General features: G+C 52.8%; 1 protein-coding gene across 1 annotated transcript in view; it reads left to right on the top strand.

Moving 5' to 3' along the window:
• Nucleotides 1-295: 295 nt before the first annotated feature.
• The window catches only part of WNT9A (Wnt family member 9A), a 57,081-nt gene continuing 38,596 nt past the window's right edge, over nucleotides 296-18,780 (top strand). The window contains exon 1 of the mRNA XM_066197396.1: nucleotides 296-425. Coding sequence (XP_066053493.1) covers nucleotides 331-425 — 95 coding nt within the window. The 5' untranslated portion in view covers nucleotides 296-330. The remainder of the gene's footprint in view (nucleotides 426-18,780) is intronic.

The following is an 18,780-nucleotide window of genomic DNA, read 5'->3' as shown; positions in this document are numbered from 1 at the left end:
CTCACGCCTTCCCATCTCTCTCCACCCCGGCACCCTCATCCTTTTCCCACTCAGCCGCGTCCCACCACCCCGGCATCCCCGCTCCTCCGCTCCGCTCCCGTTCCCCCGCGCTCTCCCCGCCCCGCCGCTCCGTCCCTCCTCCCGGGGCGTGTCCCCTCGTCCTCCCCCGCCCCTCCGCCGTGTCCCTCCCCTCCCGGCGGCCCCTCCCCGGCCCGCCCCGCCGCCGGTCGGGCTCTCGCCGCCGGCCGCGCTATAAGAAGCGGGGCGGGCGGCGGGGCCGCAGCGGGCGCGGCGGGGGAACGAGATGAGCAGCGCCGGCGCCGCTGCAAGATGCTGGATGGACACGTCCTGCTGGGATGGCTCTCCTCCTGCGCGCTCCTAGGGCTGCTCGCCTGCGCCCCGCGGCCCTCCGCCGCCTACTTCGGGTAGGTGCCCCGAGCCCTCCGCTCCTGCTCTCGTAACTTTTGCCCGAGTTTGTTCCTTGACGCCGGAGGGGTTTTGCGCCCCGAGGTGGGGATGCTGCCCGTGCTCCTGCGGGCACCCTCCGTCCGCTCGGTGGGTGCGGGCATCCCCTCCCGCTGGCGCTGACAGCCGGGCAGGGGCAGCGGCTATCCCGCGTCGCAGCGCTCGGAGCCGGGCGCCCGGAATCCCCTTGGATTTTCCACGCGGGACCGGGCTCTCCGGGAGCCGCGGGTCCGTCTGTGCCTCGGGGTTGCGAGCAGGAGCTGCCGGGGCCGTGCGCTTCGTTCCGCCGTTCCCCGCGGGGCTGACGCGCACGGAGCGGACCTGTAGCCGCGGGCTGGAACCCGCTCCGAACACGGGACAGCGCGGAGAAAACTCCTTTCCCCGCGCAGTGAAAACTCGTGTTTTAACGCCAGGTGGTGGCAGGCGGGTGCCGCCGGTTGTTTTTTTTGGGGGGGATCCGATTCGCGGGTGCCGCCGCATCCCCGGCGCTCACCTGTGCGCGGGGCGGGGCGCGGCCGGCAGGGGGCGCTCCCGGCCCGGCGCGAGTCGCGCAGGTGGATCCCGCTCCTCTTCCCGACCCCCCGATCCCGGGGGTTTGGATCCCCCCGATCCCGCTGGACCGGCTCTGCGGGGTGAGCTGGACCAGCCGAATCAACCCGAGCCCCCGCTCCTCTTCAACGCCCCCCGCAGCCTCGGCTCCGTGCGGGGTTTTCCCTCCGTGCTTTTTGGGGTGTCGCTGCCTCTTATCCTTAATTTTGAGCCTTTTGTCCCAAAATGTTGTCGGTTTGAGAGAGGAGTGGAGCGCGAGCACCTGTGTAAGAGGTTTCGTTGTAAGTTCACACAAGAGTAGTGATTCTTGCTTTTTTTTCTTTTTTTTTTTTTTTTTTTTTTTTTTTTTTTTTTTTTTTTTCCTTTTTCCTCTTTTTTGGGGATGTTGTGTTGCGACCGCTGGTAGGAGCCACTGGACCAGCCCTGGAGAATGTTTTAGCAGACTTGAGGTTTTCCCCCCTTCTTTCCAGTAAAACAAATCCCGGTGTTGAGGCTTGTCCATTGCTTGTGGTCTGGCAAAGTTTTCCAAACAGTGCTACTTACATCTTCTGTTTCCAACTCCAGAACCGTTTCACTTCCTGCTGCTGGGGCTGGTTTTCTAAGGAAACAGCCCGTCCTGTGTGTGCAGGTTTTTAGGAAAAGCCCTTTTCTCCCTGGGCAGTGCACGGAGGGCTGTTCCCAGCCCCTTGGCTCATGTGCCTGCCGAGGACCACCGGCACTGTGCAGCTGAATTGTGCCTTGGGGACTGACAAGCTTTGGAAGCAGCTTGGCTGTAACTCCCCTATTAATCCCTGCCGTGCTGGTGTCTGCTCTAGAGCAGCAGGTAACTCGTTCCAGCTTTTTCTGGGATTTCTCTCTTGGCTCGTAGAGGTTTTAGCATAAGAAGGGACGTTCCGAGCCAAGGGCAGTGTCTGCTGTCTGTCCTGACCGCTTTGAGTTTTTCTGTGTCTTGGTACAGCTGCTGTTTCTGATTTGAGACTCCCTCCCTGGCAATAAGGAGGGGAGGGGAGATGCTGCCAGATGTGCACCCAGCCAGATGTGCGCTCCAAGTGCTCCGGGGCTGCTGTGGTGTGCAGGGGAGTTCGCTTATGCAAAGCATCCTTGTCTCTGGTTAAAACCCCAGCGAAGGAGCAGCATCTGCTGCTGATCCCCTCTTTGTTCTGCCTGGAGCAGAGGCTGCACTTGCTGAGCTGCTGGGGACACTGGGAATAGTCAGTGCTGAGATCCCAGGTCCTGATAATCCACAGTGAGATCCGACAGGTGTGTGTGGAAGAGCTGAGCCCTCCTCGCTGAGGGCTTCTGTTCGTTGTTAAGGAAAGAAATCCCGCCTGGTAAAAGCTGGATGTTCCTGCAGAACTCGGTGGCTCTGCAAATGCTGATATCGATCTTTTTTCTTACGAAGGAGCTGCTCCAGGTGGGGCAGCACATCTGTTCATTCGGATAAATCCTTTCTAACAACTTGGCTGCATCACCTGAGCTAAAACACACCCTCCAGGCAGGGAAAGGGTTGCTTCTTTTGAGTCCAAGGCGTCACCGAAGCCACCTTTTGGTGCCCTGCTGGCCCCTCGGGGTGCTGACATCCCTGTGGAGGAGGTGGTGGGGCACAGAGTGAGGCTGTGTGAAGCAGATGTCACGCTGTGGCCGCAGCTTGGCGGCTCCCTTCCGCAGTCTGGAGGGGGATAGGGACAGCTGTGGATGATCCCTTTCCCCCCCGCCCCCCCCAGCCCCAATGTCTTATTTCAGGGAAAGAATTCCGTGTCTCCAAATGTGTGGCCTGGTGGGGAATTAGTGCCCAGGGACAGAAATGGGGCACGGTTACACGATAATGAGATTGTGTCAGCACGGAGTTATGTCTGTGCCTGTCCCGGGGGGGCGGCAAGAAGGGATGCTGGGCTGGGAAGACCCCGGCTGGAGGCTCCTGCTTCCCTGGAAGCCTGGCTCTGGTGTTCTTGGAGGGATGCACGAGCAGCCAAGAAGGATAAAATGCCCTCTGGAAGCAGAGTTTGGATTTTGTGTGTGGGAGTGAAAGCCGTGGGGCTCTTGCTGCTGTTTTGCTCCATCCCCAAGCTGCCTGACTGGGGGGTGTGCTGAGGGTGATGGTGCACGGGGGAGGAGACAGATTTTTCCCTTTTTCTGAGGGGAATTCTGGGTGTTGCTGCCCTCCTCCCTGGAGCAGGTGCCAGCGTGACCCGGGGCTATTGCCCAGCAGCAGCACCTGTGGTGATGCTGGTGTGCAGCACCGAGCTGAGCTCAGACCCTGCAGGCACCTGCTCAGGAGGGAATTTGAGGGGTCTGGCTCAGCCCTAACTCCTGGGGAACAGCTGGAGGAGCCAGCCGCAGGGATGTGGTGATGCTACACCTCCAAAACCTTGATAAGAAACGTCTTGATAGAATAAAATAAATCATGCCTGCAAAACCGAGCACAGCCCTGGTGGCTTTTTGCGCGTTTAGAGCGGCCCCTCAGGAGGATGATGACGGTGGCAGTGGCTGAATTTTGGGGTGGGATGACTGTGGGAGAGGCTGAGCCTGCACCAGAGGGGGAGGCATTGCCTCGGGATCGGTGTCAGCCTGCTGGGATGCGCCGGCTGCTGCACAAGTGAGGCTGCTCTTATGTCCAGCCGCGGCCCCTGCAGCTGGGCTGTCTGAGCGCTAATTTGCACCATATTCCAACCGGCTGCCGGGGGGAGTTTGGAGCAGCCCCAGGCTGCCGGGATCCCTGAGAAAGCATTGCATTTCACTTTTCCTCCCTGCCCTGCTTTCCCGGCGCTCTGGGCGTGGGCACCTCCCCTGCCTCCCTTTCCTCTCTCGAATGTGGCTGGGGGTGGTGGAAATGCCGGAGCGGCATCTGGGAATTGTGTTGGGACTTGCACTTCTGGGCTCTGGAAGTGGCAGGTGACAAGATTAGGCGTGCTGGGGTGACGGGGTGGCTGAGGAACTTCAATCCTGCTGCGCCCTGCGCTGGTGGGAAGGGAAACCAGCCCGTAGGAGCTTCTGCTTTCCTGAGCTGCCTGATCCGTGGATCTGAGGTGACCCAGGCAATAAAATCAGCCCCCCTCTATTTCTATTTCTGGGGGTTCTGATTTAGAGTCCGATTCAGTTTTGATGCACCTCTTTTTAATAAAACCAACACCATTTTTTTTAATTCTTGCTGGAAGAAGCATTTTTCCTGCAGGTTGGGATTTGCTCTGCTTTCCCTCCGGGAGAAGCAGAAGGATCCCAGCAGCTCTGCCCCCTCTGCAAACACTTGTCAAGACAGTAGTAATGTTACAAGTGGCTCATGCTTACATAGTGTTTATATTGACAGATTGCAATGTTCTGCATAAATGTAACTGATCTGTCCCCTGCACGCAGGCAACAGGAACCCTCAAATGCTCACGGGGTGGGGGAGAGGGAGGGAGGGGAAGCATAGCTTGCCCTAATTTACCAACACACCACTCCCGAGAGCTGCGCCGTGGGGTTTGCCGTGTGGGAAGCGCGATGTATTTTTATTCCCTTTGGCAGGTGCAGGATAGGTGCCCCGCTCTGCCGCAGGACCGAAACCTCGGCGTCCAGGGGGTAATTTTGTCAAGGGGGGACTTGGAGAAGGGCGGAACGTTGGGCTTGAAGGGCTGCTTGGGAGCGCTCCGGGGTGGCCTCCTGAGCTTGGGGGCGAGAAGTCACCATGAGTCCCTGAGCTCCGCTGTGCCGTCAGCTGGAACGTCACCTCCAATAAAAGCAATCTGCCATCCGTTTTTCCAGCCTGTGGGACGCTCTGGGCGATGACCCGGCCGTGGCAGGTCCCGGGTGTCTGTCGCTGTCACTGCAGGGTGCTGTGGGGCCATGGCTGCGGCCAGGCCGCGGTGGCTTCGCGGGCCCCGGCGTGTGTGTGAGACGGAGCAGCTGCTTCCCGGCACAACCCGAAAAAACAAAACCTGGCCTCGGCTGGTGAGGCAGGAATGCGGCACGCAGGCAAACACAGCTGGAGAGGCCGGAGGCAGCGCCCGGAGAGGACGGCTTTGGCCATCCCCGCCTTGAGGCGGTTCTGCCCGCTCGTTCTGCCTCTCCCGCGGGGTGTAAAGTGCTGGATTCGGGGTTTTCCTTGGAAAACTGGAAGGGTTTGCCTGATTTGTATTTTTGTTTCTTTCCCTTTCCCTTGCTTTTTTGGAGCTGGGTGAGCTGTCGCTGCTGTGAGTCCTGCCTGGCTTGGCTCCCGAAGTTGGCCTCTCTGGGTCAACTCAAAGCGGTGTTTAACCTCCATTCCTTTGGAAAGGGAGCTCCGTGCCCAAAAGCAGCATTTGCTTTTGTAGGTGCTCGGAAGTGGCGCTGGGGTCGATGAGGTGCCACGAGGGCGGTGACAAAGCCGGGAACGTTTGGGAAAACAGCTGTGCCAGACTTGCGTCTTCATCCCCAGGGAGCAGGATTTGTCCCAAATCTGTCTGGGAAGTGCCTGGAAGTTCCTGCTGACTGCAGGGGATGGAGCAGCATCAACTCAGACAGGGTTTCGTGTATTTTTTTTGGCCTAAGTAGTGGATTGACCACATTGCTTGACGCTTTGGAACCACTCCCTTGTGCCTCAGCTCCCCTCACCTGGGGCAGTTCTCTGAACTCAGGTTCATGATGAGCACTGTTGCAGCCTCCGCGTCCAAATATTGCATTTTTTTCTTTTTCCCAGTGCTGTAAATGACACCGTGGAGGTGGAAGATGGGTTGTCAGGAGAATATTGAACGAATCCCTGGCAAAGCAGGAGGCCGGTGACTTCCTGTAGCTCGACTGGTGATGCAGAACCAGAGACCAGGAATCCACAGGACTCTGGTCTCCTGCTGAAAGGGCCTGGTCAATGATTAACTTGATTTCTGGAAGCTGCTGACAACAATAAAAGGGAGTCCAGCCCCACAACCCCAACAGAAAAAGCCCCAGAGTGTTTAATAATTAAAGGCCTTGTGCTTTATCGGGGTAATGAGAATCGCCTTGAGGCTTATTCGGTGGCAGGTAATTGAATTAAGCTGTGGGATCAGGAAAGGGGGAGCAAGTTAAGTGGAAAGTCCGGAAGACTTGCATGGAGAAGCCTCTGTGATGCTGCTTGGTCTGAATCTTTCTGATCACAGCAAGTTTTGTCAGTTTTTGCTGCTTTCTTCATTTTTCTGTCAGATCAATTCATTGTGCTGGCAGACTTGGTGGTGGTTGCCTCTTGGAGAATCATGGAATGCTTTGGGTTAGAAAAGATTTTCTAGTTCCACTTCCTGCCGTGGGCAGGGACACCTTCCACTATCCCAGGGTGCTCCATGCCCTGTCCAGCCTGGTCTTGGACACTTCCAGGGATCCAGGGGCAGCCACAGTTTCTCTGGGTGCCCTGTGCCAGGGCCTCCCCACCCTCACAGGGAAGGATTTCCTCCTAATCCCTCATCTAAACCCGTTCTCTTTCACTTTAAAACATTCCCACTTATCCTATCACCATCTACCTGTGTCAAAAGTTCCTCCCAGCTCTCTCATTCCTGGCCCAGGGATGCTCCATTCCAGTCCCTTCATTTAAGAACATGCTGACGGTGTTGTTATTTCTAATAAATGTTGATATTTAAGCATTCTTTAAGATTTTTTTTTTTCTTTTAAGTGGAAAATCTGAGTCAGAAGAAACTGCTGAACTTAAACTGTTGTGGGGGTGGTTGGGCAGCCAGAGGAGGTGCTGGACCAGTGAACATCCCTGGTATTTCCACAGTATGAGGCATTCCTGGTCCAGAGCTGCACAGGGCTGGTGGGACATGGAGATCCTGTCTCAGGAGAGCTGAAGACTGGATTTCCCTCCCCTGTCTCCCGTTTCATCCATGTCCCTTGATGCCTTCTAAGAGGGAATTAGGTTGGAAGGGGATTTTGAAGATGTTAAATCGGAATATCCCCGCTGGGGCAACCACCAGAGGTGGGAGGACTTCTGATGCCAGAAGCTCCGTGTAGATCTTCTCTGCTCCAGTTATGTGGAATAATGTGGCCCCTTCAGGGCTTGGATTCTGTGGCCCCTTCAGGGCTTGGATTCTGCGGCCACCTGAGTTCTGTAGAAGAGAAAAGGGGTCAACTATTTCCCCTGATGAGGACTTGATGTTGTATTTCTCTGGGGAATGGTTTTTCCCCAGGACCCCCTAAAGCCTGTAACTATGTAGTTTGACCCCTTCCTTCCTTTCTTGACACAATTGGCTGAGTTCCGGACATCCTTTCCTGAGTAGGAGACTAGATAAAGACCCCTGTACTTCCTCGTTCTTTCTCTTGCCCCTCCCAGAACCCTTGAGAATAAACGCCTTGGAATAATCCTGGGGTAGGAGCCTCTTTTGGAATATTTTGTCCCGTCCCTCTGAGATATCCCTCCAAAGCCTCTCAGGCAACTGAGCTAGTCCCCGGGGGGCTGTGGGAGGGGATTATTTTCAACTTAATGCACTGAAAGTGCCTTGATCTGCTCTCTTTCAATTTCTGACCCTCTGGTTCCAGCTGCCTCCTGAGAGACCCCTCTGGGGTGGGATGGCGCTGAGTTCGTGCTGAAACCTTCTATTAGAGCTTCCCAAGTTCCCAACTTCCAGGGGATGTGTTGGAGCAAGCCAAGGACTCTCCTGGAGCTGCTTTTCCAGCCTGAAACCTGCTGAGCCTCTGGCTTCCTTCCCCTTCTCTCTGCGGCCAAAGCAGCTCCCTCGTGGCTTGTGGTGTGTTCATACAATTGGATCCTCGACCTGAGGAGCCCTCGAGCACAGGATTTGTTGTTTGCACTCCTAAATGCTCTTGGGGGGGCAGCTCCTCCTGCAGGTCCTGGACTAGCATGAGCCAGGTAGGATCTGTTTTCCTGACTTTTTTCCAGAGCTCAGGTCAAGTTGAGAGGACCCAGGAATTATTAGGATTCTTATTATGGAAAGGGTTAACCCTTTAGTAGCTTTTTTTTTTTTTTGGACGTCAAGATGCAAATTCTTTTTTTTCCTCTTCTCCTGTTAGTAACTGTGCTTTTTAAGGCTCCTTCAGATGGTGGCTGTAAGTGCTAAATGAGCCTTATCTCTCCAGATACTGTCATAAAACACACTTATGAAGTTTATCAGCTCAGCAAACTTTACATTTTATTGTAACGCGTGTTTGCACTTCCCGAAGTGGAACAGGGAGTATTTTGACTCCATGGATAAACACAGCAGTTACAGGATTTACTGGAGCTGATAGAAAAATCTATCCTGATTTTTTTTTTTTTTTTGTTCCCCCCTCAGCTCTTACCAAAAACTCATTTCGAATGGATCAAGCAGCTCCTGATTTGTGCTCTGTAGCCTTCCAGTCTGTTATTATAAATCATTCTCTAAGGTGTGGGGAGCATTTTGTTAATTCAGTTGCTGAAGGATTTTGGGGGAAGGGGAAACGACAGGTTAAAAAAAAAAAATTCTTTTTCTGGGAAGAATGCAGAGGAAAACCTCTTTTCTCTCCATCCCCCACAGAACACGCAAACTCAACAGCGTCTGACAGTAATGCTGAGTCTGGGATACAGCATGGAACACCCAATTCCTGTTGATTCCCAGCAGGCTGGATGGGAGTTGGCAGGAATTTCGTGAGCAGATTCGTTTGGCCTGGCTGATTAAAACAGCATTAATTGGGTGGGCAGCCACATGGTCGTGGCGTTAGGGGCAAAACTCGCCCTGATTTCTGCATTTGCCACAGGCTGGATGGAAGAATTGCCCAGTGGCAGCAAAACTTTCCTTTCTTGGAAAAACTCCTTGGAATCTTCCAGAAAGTGAAGCAGCAAAATTTGCCGCGGAGCATAGCAAGGGGTGGTTTTTTGTGATGGGGAGCATCAGATGATTTCTCCTAGAATGAAACATTGCAAGAGGCCCACAGGAATATCTGAGCTTATCTTAAAACCTTCCCTGCGTGCTGGCCGAGGCAATCCTGGCAGGACTGGGCAGAAGTTTAACCAGAACATTGGTCTGCTGTTGAACTTCTCTGAATTTCTGCGGAGCAGCCCTCCAGCACAAAGAGAGTCAAGCCACTGGTTGTTTTCAGGGTCCAAATCCTTTTGGAAGAGGTCAGTCGATGAGCAAAAAGAAACGATATTCAAAAATTAACAGCTTATGTTGAAGTACTCAGGGAGGTGTGCGGAGTCTGTCACCTGGAGGTGACGCAGGTGGCAAAGATGAATTGTTCTGACTCACTGAGCCCACGGCTTGGCACTGGGATTTCTGATTATGGACCTTCAGCACCTCTTCACTCTGGCCATGGAGAGACCTCAGAGCTCTTTCCAGTATTAAAGGGGCTCCAGAAGAGCTGGAGAGGGACTGGGGACAAGGGATGGCTTCCCACTGCCAAAGAGCAGGATAAAATGGGATTTGGGGGAGGAATTCCTCCCTGTGAGGGTGGGGAGACCCTGGCACAGAGTGTCCAGAGAAGCTGTGGCTGCCCCTGGATCCCTGGAAGTGTCCAAGGCCAGGCTGGATATTGGGACTTGGAGGAACCTGGGATAGTGGAAGGTGTCGCTGCCTGTGGATGACTTGCTGGGATTTTTGTAGCCTTCCCTCACCCGATCCCAAAAGGAACAACACAGAGGCATGGCTGTGCCCTGCTCCTCAGGGCTTTCCTGCAGCTAATTCCCAGTGTGGACCTCAGTGGGAGCCCCAGTTGTCATCCCCTGCTGGGCTGGCGGCATTGTTCTGTCACTGCTTTAATATCCTCATTGCCATCTCTTCCCTGTAGATTGCTTTATTTTTTTTTTTTTTTTAATTGATGATCTGGTGCTTAGTAATGCAACAAAACAAAGCCAGGCAGCCCTGGGAGTGTAACTGGACTTTTTTGTTAGAGGTTGCAGCTGAAGATTTTAGGTGAAGGCTGGGGGGTTTTCCACCTGTGTTTTAGGATCACTGTCAGCAAACACCTCGCTCTCCAAAGGGTCCAAGTTTGAAGTTTAAATTTCAAGTGTGAAGTTTAATTTTCTGGATGTTGGATGGTTCTTCTCTGTGGCTGAAGCTGGGGCTGGGGTGGCCTCATTTTGCCCTGGTGACCGTGCAATGCCACACTTGGGATCTGTGGGAGATCCCTGGCAGCTGACTGCTCTCAGGGTGAGATTTTTGGGGTGAATTTACTGTGCTGGGCCTTGGCACTGGAGCTCCTCACTGCCTGCAGGAAGGGTGGTGCCTCAAGTTTCAGCTTTCATGTATTTCATGTTCTGCGGTGCCCAGGGGTGCAGCTCTGAGCTCACACTCAGTGTCACTCAGCTCTCTGCACACAGCAGGGACACTAAACAAATCCTTCTCCTGCTGCACACCAAGGACAACTGGCACAAGTGTTCAGGCCCCAAAGCACAAACAACGGTGGCTGAAGGGAGGAAACAAGAAGGATGGGACTGCATCACCTGCAGCTGGGATTGGACAATTCAACCCCACGATGCAAATGGACCAAAACTCATCAAAGTGGGAGACCTCGTGACTGGTCAGCCATTTTTGTGGCCATTTTGTGTCCATTTTGTGACCACTTTGGATCCACCTTGGGTGTAGCCCTGGCCAGACTCTTGTCCTGCCCAAGGTGTGTCCTTAAAGGCCTTTTAATAAATATCTCTTGTATTCTCCAGCTGTGTCCAGTCTCTGTTCCAGCTCAGCCTTCCCAAGGCATCAAGGGTCACTGTTTTGTTTGCAGGAGCTCTGCCGGGTTCCTGCAGGGGAAACCGTTTTGTTTCCCCCAAATTTTGGGTTCAGTGTGTCCTGATGGATGCAGAAAACCCGTCAGTCATGTCTCCCGTGGGTGCAGAGCCTCTCCTAAGGCAGTGAGGAAGAGTTGGGTGAGGGCTCATCAGACAAGGCTTTGACAATTACTCAGATAATCAAAGAAAATGTGTTTCCGCTTGAGTTTAACGTGGAAAGGCTGCCGTGTTTTGGTGTTTCTCAGCTTCTTCACATCCTGCTTGAGCCTCAGCCCATCCTGGATTGGGAATGTGGGAGCCAGCTCAGTGATTGCGCTTGGGATGAGCATCCACCTTGGACTGGATCCACTGGTGTTGGCTGCAGAGCCTCTCCCAGGGCAATCCATGACTCCAGGGGACCTTTCCCAGTTCAGGAACACGGTGTTCAGCTGCTCTCCAGTGCTGCCCATCTCCTCTGACAAGAAACCCAATCCTGCAGCCCAAACCCCTCTGGGGACAGTTCACCAGAACTGAGACTTGATTTAAAAGAACTGACTTGTTTGGCTTAATCTTGACAAAATTCTTTTCTAGCCCTAATCCTCTCCCAGTGTAAGGTGAGATCTTGAAATACCTGGCAAACTTAGAGCTCAGCTCTCTCTCTCTCTGCATCTCTGGGCCTCTCTGCAATCACAGGTGAGGGGGGTAGGGGCATTTTCAGCCCCTGCCAAAGATAAATCTCCTGCTGGGAGCAAGCTGGGAGCTCTTTCCCAGTCTGTGGTTAACGAGTTGATCTGAGAGGCCAGAGGTGAAGCAGCCACTTGAGCTGAATTACAGGGTCTGACCAAAGATCCAACACTTCCTCTGGCTCATTAGCACAGCTGTGCTGCATCCCTGGGGACTATTTCTATCTTCTGGCTTGTCCCATGTTGACTCTGGAAATCCGGAGGCTTAGCATGAGTTTGGAGAGAGGACTGGAGCTGAGGAGCTGCCCTTGGGGCGGGTGTGAGCTGGACTGAGGAAGGCTTTGAGCAGTCCCTGTGGTCAGTGTTACGAGCTGTCATGTCCATACTGGTTTGTGGAGAAGAGGAAAATGTGTTTCCAGACGGAGTCCTGCCTCTCTGCAAGGTGCGGGGCCGGCGCTGGGCTAAAGGGATGGTGCTTGGAGGGGAGTAGGACCAGGTGTAATCCTGCTCCTGCAGGATCAGCTGGACTCCTGAGCTGGCAGAGGGATCACCAACCCGTGAAGAAACAAATCTGATGTCGTGCAGATGCCTTAAAAGTCGCTGCAGTGCCTGTGGGGGGGATTTGTGCTCCTAGTGCGTGGCCTGGGTTCAGCAGGGCTGTCCCAGACTCGGCAGGGTGGGAGGCACCAGGGGAGGAGGAGGGCATCCTCCCTCAGCACCACATCCCTGGGGCTGCTGGAGCCTCATGGAAAATCTGAGAGCTGCAGCTGAGCTGACAGCCTGGCCTGGCCTGACTCACAGGGACAGAAACGCCTCAGTTCGGGGCTGCACAGGCTGGCTGACCCTGTTACACCATGGCTCTGGGTGTATTTGTGCCCTCACAGACTGGGGCACCTTGTGGTGAGGAGGTGAGGGGTGACACCTCTGCTCCCAGAGCCTCCAGAGAGCCAGGACTGAGGTGAGCTGCTCCCAGGGATGCTCTGCTGGACACATCAGGGACAGAGGCAGGGACAGGTGGGTGGCCTTGTGCGAACAGCTGCTCCTCCCTGCCCGTGTGGGGCTGTTTGCTCTGCTCCCAGAGCTCTCTGCAGGCTCCTTTCCAGTGCTTTGGACTGAAGTGGCTCTAGAGCTGCCTGGATGTGTTCAGTTTTACCCCGTTGTGGGGTGAAGGGACCAGAGATTTGCTCAGGATCTGTGTGGCTTTGGGTGCTTCTGCTGTGGCACAGGACTGTCCTCACAGTGAGCAGGCTCTGAGCTGAGTCAGGGATTTGGTGCACATCCTTTGGTTCTTCTTAGAGCCCCAAAAGGCTGTTAGAGCTGTGGATTATATTTGAAAATGTCTTCAATATGTGCCTGACCAAGCAGAGCCCGCTGGGTTGGAGTTTCTCCTTTTGTTGCAGCAGTAAATGGGATCCAAAGAGAAATTTATAGGAACCTTCCTGCTGACCTGGTGAGGTCTGAAGTGTTTGAAAGCAGCAAACACCAAGCTTCAGCCCACGAGGTCTGGCTGCAAAGCAAATGAGTGGTGCAGGCTTCATTTTCGGGGTGCAGCGTTGCACCTGCTCTCCTTTCCCAGAGCCTGGCTGGGAGATGCGTGGCTGGATTTCCAGGGCAGCTGCTGCCCTTGCTTCAAGCACCAGCCACACGTTGCTCTTGCTCCTGTCAGCTGCCCCGAGCGCCTCTGTTTGTGTGTCCAAAACTTGAAGGCTGGGAGAAGGAAGAAACCTGACCAGTGCAATGGAAACCTTCAATTCCCCCGCGGTCCCAGGAGGAGCAGAGCAGCTCCAGGCTCCGAGCTAGGAATGAACTCGGTTTGTACGCTGCCTCGCCTCTCCAGGAGGAGCAGCGGCCAGGAAAAATATCAACAGTTCCATTAAAAAGTCTGCTGGTTTGCTAAAGTAGTGGAATAAACATACCTGCAGGTAAAACAGCCCGAACCGCACAGGAAACATTAACGGGAGCGAACACACGCAGCCTCGCTGCCTCTCCCTGTGGATCTCCCGGCTAAAAAACACTGCCTCCATGGCGATGGGGACATCAAACAGCAGCTGGGGGGATTATTCTTAGCTGGGGAAGAAGTGGCTTGCGTGAAACAAGGGGCTCCGTGGTTTCCTAGAAAGGCAAAAACCTGGGCTGAGCCTGCCCTGTGCTGCTGGCAGGGTCTGGGGAGGGGAGGGACCTGGAGTAAAAATCGAGGCAGGATGTGGTTTGGGGGTGGTTGGGTAGCCCTTTGTTTGAAATTTTTTTTTTTTTTATTGCCCTTCTTAGCTTTCTGAGATCCCTGGTTCTGTGGGAATTGTGTGGGGCTGACCTGCTTTTGCTCTAACCGGTGGAAAAGCTGGGATGAAAACCAGTGGGAAGTGGGAAACACCCTGGGGAGCTGGCAGGAGAGCGGGGTGGGTGTGGTAGCGCTAAATGGGGGATCCAGCCATCAGTGCAGGGTGGGGTTGGCCCCTTCCCACCTGCACAGACCCCCCCAAAATCCATCCTCTGACCCCTCTGGGGACAGGGGGAATGGAGGGAGAGCTGTATTTGGTATTTCAGTGAGGGGATGTGAACCTCGAGTGGGAGATGCTGCCAGCGCTGCCCATAAAACCCAACCTTCCCCTTGGCCATGCCCAGCAAACAGGGTCTGCCCAGAAAACCCATGTGGAAAAAAATGCCTTTGGTTGCAACCAGATGGCACCTGTCAGGCACAAGGAGACGTTTCTATTAGTGCTCCCATTGGAGTGTTTTGGATCCCTCCCAGGTCTGAGCTGTCCTCCCCGGGGCAGATTGATGGGATTATTGCATGCTAGAGACAGTCCCTGTGCTCCCAGGCCTCATCTGCACGGCCACTTAGCACAACTAATCTGAACTGACTTTTAAAGTGGATTAGTTCAATTACTCTTAACTAGCCCCGGCGTGGAAACACTCTCCTTGGGGATTAAAGGTCCTTAATTCACTTTAACAGCCTCGATTTCAATGCAAAGCGGGCTAAACTGAATTAAGGGCACTTCAGGGCCTTGTTTGGAGGAGGCACTTCCAAAACTGATGTGGTTTAACCACCCCACTTTGCATTCCTGGGCTCGATTCATTCCAGTTGAGCCTTGCTGGAGTGTCCCCTTTCTGGTGACTAATACAGGCAGCCTCTGGGATGGAAAAGCTGCAAACGCTTTACCTGCGCTAATGTGTGAACCAGCTCCTCTGAACACCTCCTGCATCCGCTGAGCCGCTGCTTAAAATTGGTGTTTTAGAGGTGTTTACTCTCCTTTTTTTTTTTTTTTTTTTTTTTTAACTTTTGTTTTCTTTTCTGGATCTTGCCTTTTTTTTTTTTTTTTTTTTCCCCTTTAACTCTTCAAACCAAGCTCCTCGCTTTTTCACGTAAAAATGCAGGGCAGTGAGTCACACACCAGCTTTTCCCTGCTGTCCTGAAGTCTCTGGAGGAACTGGGAATTCTTGACCAACAGCACACTCCTCTTTCAGCTGAGGAGTTTCTCTCCAGTTGAGGGTGAGCTGTGGTTGTGAAAGACTTTCTGGCCTCAGTTTTCCTGAAGTTTTGGTGAAAAACAGTCGTTCCGTGTGGTGCCCTGGGTTTGGAGGGAGCTGGGTGGGACAGGGCTTTTCCTCTGCACTTGGAAGTGTCTGATGATGTGGGTGTGGAGGAGAAGAGGGGAATCCTGCCAGTGCCAGGGAAGATCCCTGAGGGGAAAAATATGATTTTTTTGTTTAGTTTTGTTTTGTCTTGTTTGTTCTTTTCATGCTGTTCCTAAACATTTTGACTCTGAAGGAGAGAAGCGGTAGCACTGACCCCTCTGCAGATGGGGCTCTCCACCCCTTGTCCTCATCCCTACACCCCATTTTCTCATCTAATACCATCCTGACCCCTGCTTTGGATCCAAATTTAATCCCTGAGGAGCAACTTCCAGCAGATTGTGGAGGGAATGGCTGCTTGGCACAGCTCTGCCACCTTTCCTTTCCAAGGGAAGGAAGGGTTAAACCCGACGAGTGAAATGAGTGCCAGCATTGCTCTGGGTAAGGCTTCTCCAGCATGCCAGAGCAAGGTTTATTTTACTAATAGCCCTGTGTAACTTCACCCTTCCCCTCCTGCTCGGGATATTTCAGCTCCTCTCCTTAGTTCAGCATCACTTCAGAACTGGGGGAGCAGTTTGGGTGGCCACAGCAGCAGCTGGCAGCCGCGTAAGGATTTTTTTTTTTTGGGGGGGGGGGGGAGAGGGGTGAACAAACCTTGAACTTCTTTAGGTCGGGTTTTTCGTGGCTCTCCTGAAGAGTCCCTGCAGGCTGCGGAGAAGGGAACAGACAGTGCACACAGGCAGGACATGGATGCTGCTGCTGCCCTGATGTGCTGGGGCTGTGAGACCTCTCTGTGCTGCAGCTCAGAAATCCCTCAAAGGCCCCTCTGTGCTGCCCTGCAAAGGCTGTGTCTCGCTTATGGCTCTGCCTGAACCCTGAGCTGATTTAATCTCGTTTTTTTGCCACCAAGGAACTGCTCCCTCCCTTTGCACAGCAGCTGAAGGACATCACCAAGCTGCTCCTCAGTCCCTGGTGGCCTTCAGGCTTGGCTGGGAGCTTGGCACAAACGGTGACAGTGTGGCTGCTGAGGTTCTGCACTAAGTCTGGTTTCTCTGGTGAAGTTTTCTGGAGTGGTGATGGAAATCAGCGGCCGGATTTGGGGAGGTTTTTCCTTGTTCTTGTCATGGAATGGGTTGAGTTGGCAGGAATCTTAAAGATCACCTTGTTCCACCCTCTGCCATGGGCAGGGACACCTCCCACTGTCCCAGGGTGATCCAAGCCCCAGTGTCCAACCTGGCCTTGGACACTTCCAGGGATCCAGGGGCAGCCACAGCTTCTCTGGGCACCCTGTGCCAGGGCCTGTCCACCCTCACAGGGAATAATTTTTTTCTAACCTCTGATCTAAATCTCTATTCTTGCTCAAAGAGTGCTCTCAATAAGAAATACCAATTTAAATTTTATTTATATGACATTGTTTTTAATTACCTGGGCCACGAGCTCTTTCTCCCTAAGTTTTGGTGGCAACGCCTGGTGAGTTTAGCACCACGAGGTGCTGGCGTTTCCTTCTTCAAGACACATTAACTTCATCTTCAGCATCTCTTAAGGCTTTTGGGGACAGTTGCTCTGGGAAATACTGGAAACAAAGACTGCTGAGAACACAGAACATCAATTTTGTGTAAGTGTCCAACTGAGAAACTCCTGAGAAGACACCAAGGTGTTGCTGAGAACTCTTTCACCTCAGGGCACATTTTTATTTGGGAATGATGCTGCTTTTCAACCTCAGGGTGTATAAAGAGGTGCATTAATACATCCTGCAAAACCTTCTCCTCTCTTGGGGATACCTGGTGGTGTCCCCCATCCCTGGAAGTGTTCAATGGGTTGGACAGGGCTTGGAGCAACCTGGGATAGTGGAAGGTGTCCCTGCCCAGGGCAGAGGGTGGAACAGGATGATCTTTAAGGTGTTCTCCAACCCAAACGATTCCATGGTTCCCTGTCTGTTCTAGGAGAGCTCCTTGAAGGCCTCTTTGAGGCCAGGCTCACAAAGTTTGGGTTTGTGGCCATCACCTAAAGAGGGAGTCCGACAAGCTGCCTTCGAGGTGGGAATTGCTCACACCCAAGAGCAGCCCAGTGTGGTTTTCTGTCCCTTGTGTCTTCCTGGGGGGATTGTAGAGCTCCAGAGCAGCTCTTAGAAGTGGTCAGGAGTGCTGGAGACCTAAATGCAGGACCTGCCTAGTTCCTGGGAGCTCCATTTTAGACCCAAATTTAATTATTTCGCTTGCGGTGCCGCTTTTTTCGTCTTGTGTTGCTGGGACCATTGGGTGGGTGGGGGGGAAGGATCTGCTGGAGTGGCCCTAAAAATGGGCTTTCAGTAGGCAGAAGACGCCTGGCAACACCTAAACTGAATTTTTCCTCCTGTAAACTTTCAGTCTGGGGGACGTTGACCTGCGGCATTCATGGGATTGGTGAGGTTTTCCGTATTTTCCGTGTAAGCTGCCCCCTTCTTTCTGCTCCTGCAGCTTTTCCGCAGGGATGGAAACTCTGCGGTTTGGGGGGGTCCTCAACTTCCATCCACAAAAATGAACTAATCAGTGTCAAAATTGGGAGTAGTGGATTGAGTGAGATGTTGATGTACAGATTTTAGGGCACTTTTTGTGGTTCCATGTTGGGAAGAACAAACCTAGGAAGGTTTGGAGAACCTGAGAACTTCAGGAGTTCCTGCTGTGATCAAGTGGTGGTTGGGTGGAGGAGCTTTAGTTTAACAAAATTAAATCTGGAGTAGAATCCCATCTGCTGACAAATCTCCTGCCCCTGTGACTCTGAGGATCCAAAGAGGAAATTTCTTTGCAGTCCAGTGAGGTGAGGCCAACATCTTCCCCGGCAATCCCAAACAGAAAGATGATGTTCTCAAAATCACTGAAAAAAACCTCTTAAAATCACTCAAAAAATCTCTGTGGTGGGATTTTTTATACATCCTGCTTAATGGGTTCACCCTGGAACACTTCTTGATCTCTTGCTGCCCTGTTTTCAGCAGCCTCTGGACAACCTGAAGGCCGTTGCATTTGGGTGCCAGGATAATTTGGTGAGGATTTGTCCTTTTTAATGGTTTCTTTCCCACCTCACTCTTTAAAGCTGCTCTAATTCCATATTGCCCTAATTGTGATACGCAAACTTTAAAAGGAGAATCGCAGCCAATGTATTTTAAGATCCTTTTGGGCAAGCAGCCCCCTGCTTAACGTGATAAATTTGGACAGCTTTTCTCACTAAGGAAAATAAAAAGCTTTCCAAATCAAGAAAATTATGTAAGCAAATCCGATGAGTGTGCTCTAAAATTAAACCTGCCTCGCAAACTTTGGGACCTTTAGTGTGGAACTAGTGTTGGGGTTTTTTGGGGTTTTTTTAGTTAGGGTTTTTTTTGGGGTTTTTTTTTTTTTTTTTTTTTTGGAAGCTGTAAAACCTTGCTGGGGAATGTCCAGTGGTTTCTCTCTGATCCACCCATCCGCTTATTGTGACCAAATGTGGAAGAACATAGAATTATCGGGGACCATCCTTGCCCAGGACCCATCATCCTAAATGATCCACAGTGGGTATTGGCCGAGAAATTTTATGGAAGCATGTCCTGTTCCTTCATGGATCTCCTGCTGTGCAGCATCCCAAAGTATGACTCTGTAGAATTCCAGAATGGTTTGGGTTGGAAGGGACCTTAAAGCCCATCTCATTCCACCCTCCTGCCATGGACAGGGAACCTTCCACTATCCCAGGTTGCTCCAAGCCCTGTCCAACCTGGCCTTGGACATTTCCAGGAACGGGGAATCCACAACCTCTCTGGGAACTGTGGTGCAGTAGCTTGGTATGGATTTTCTGTGCTGTCTCCTCATCCGTGACCCAAATTGTCTTGTGTGAGCTTCCTAAACCCGGAGCTTGCAAACTACTACGGACACTCTACAAATGGCAATTATTCCAGGATGAAGGTGGGATAGA

Source organism: Chamaea fasciata, unplaced genomic scaffold (assembly GCF_029207755.1).
Source record: "Chamaea fasciata isolate MVZ Bird 193981 ecotype frontalis unplaced genomic scaffold, bChaFas1.0.hap1 SCAF_1, whole genome shotgun sequence".
Lineage (NCBI taxonomy): Eukaryota > Metazoa > Chordata > Aves > Passeriformes > Sylviidae > Chamaea > Chamaea fasciata.
Note: the sequence above shows the minus strand (reverse complement) of the source record. Positions and strands in the feature narration are given on the sequence as shown.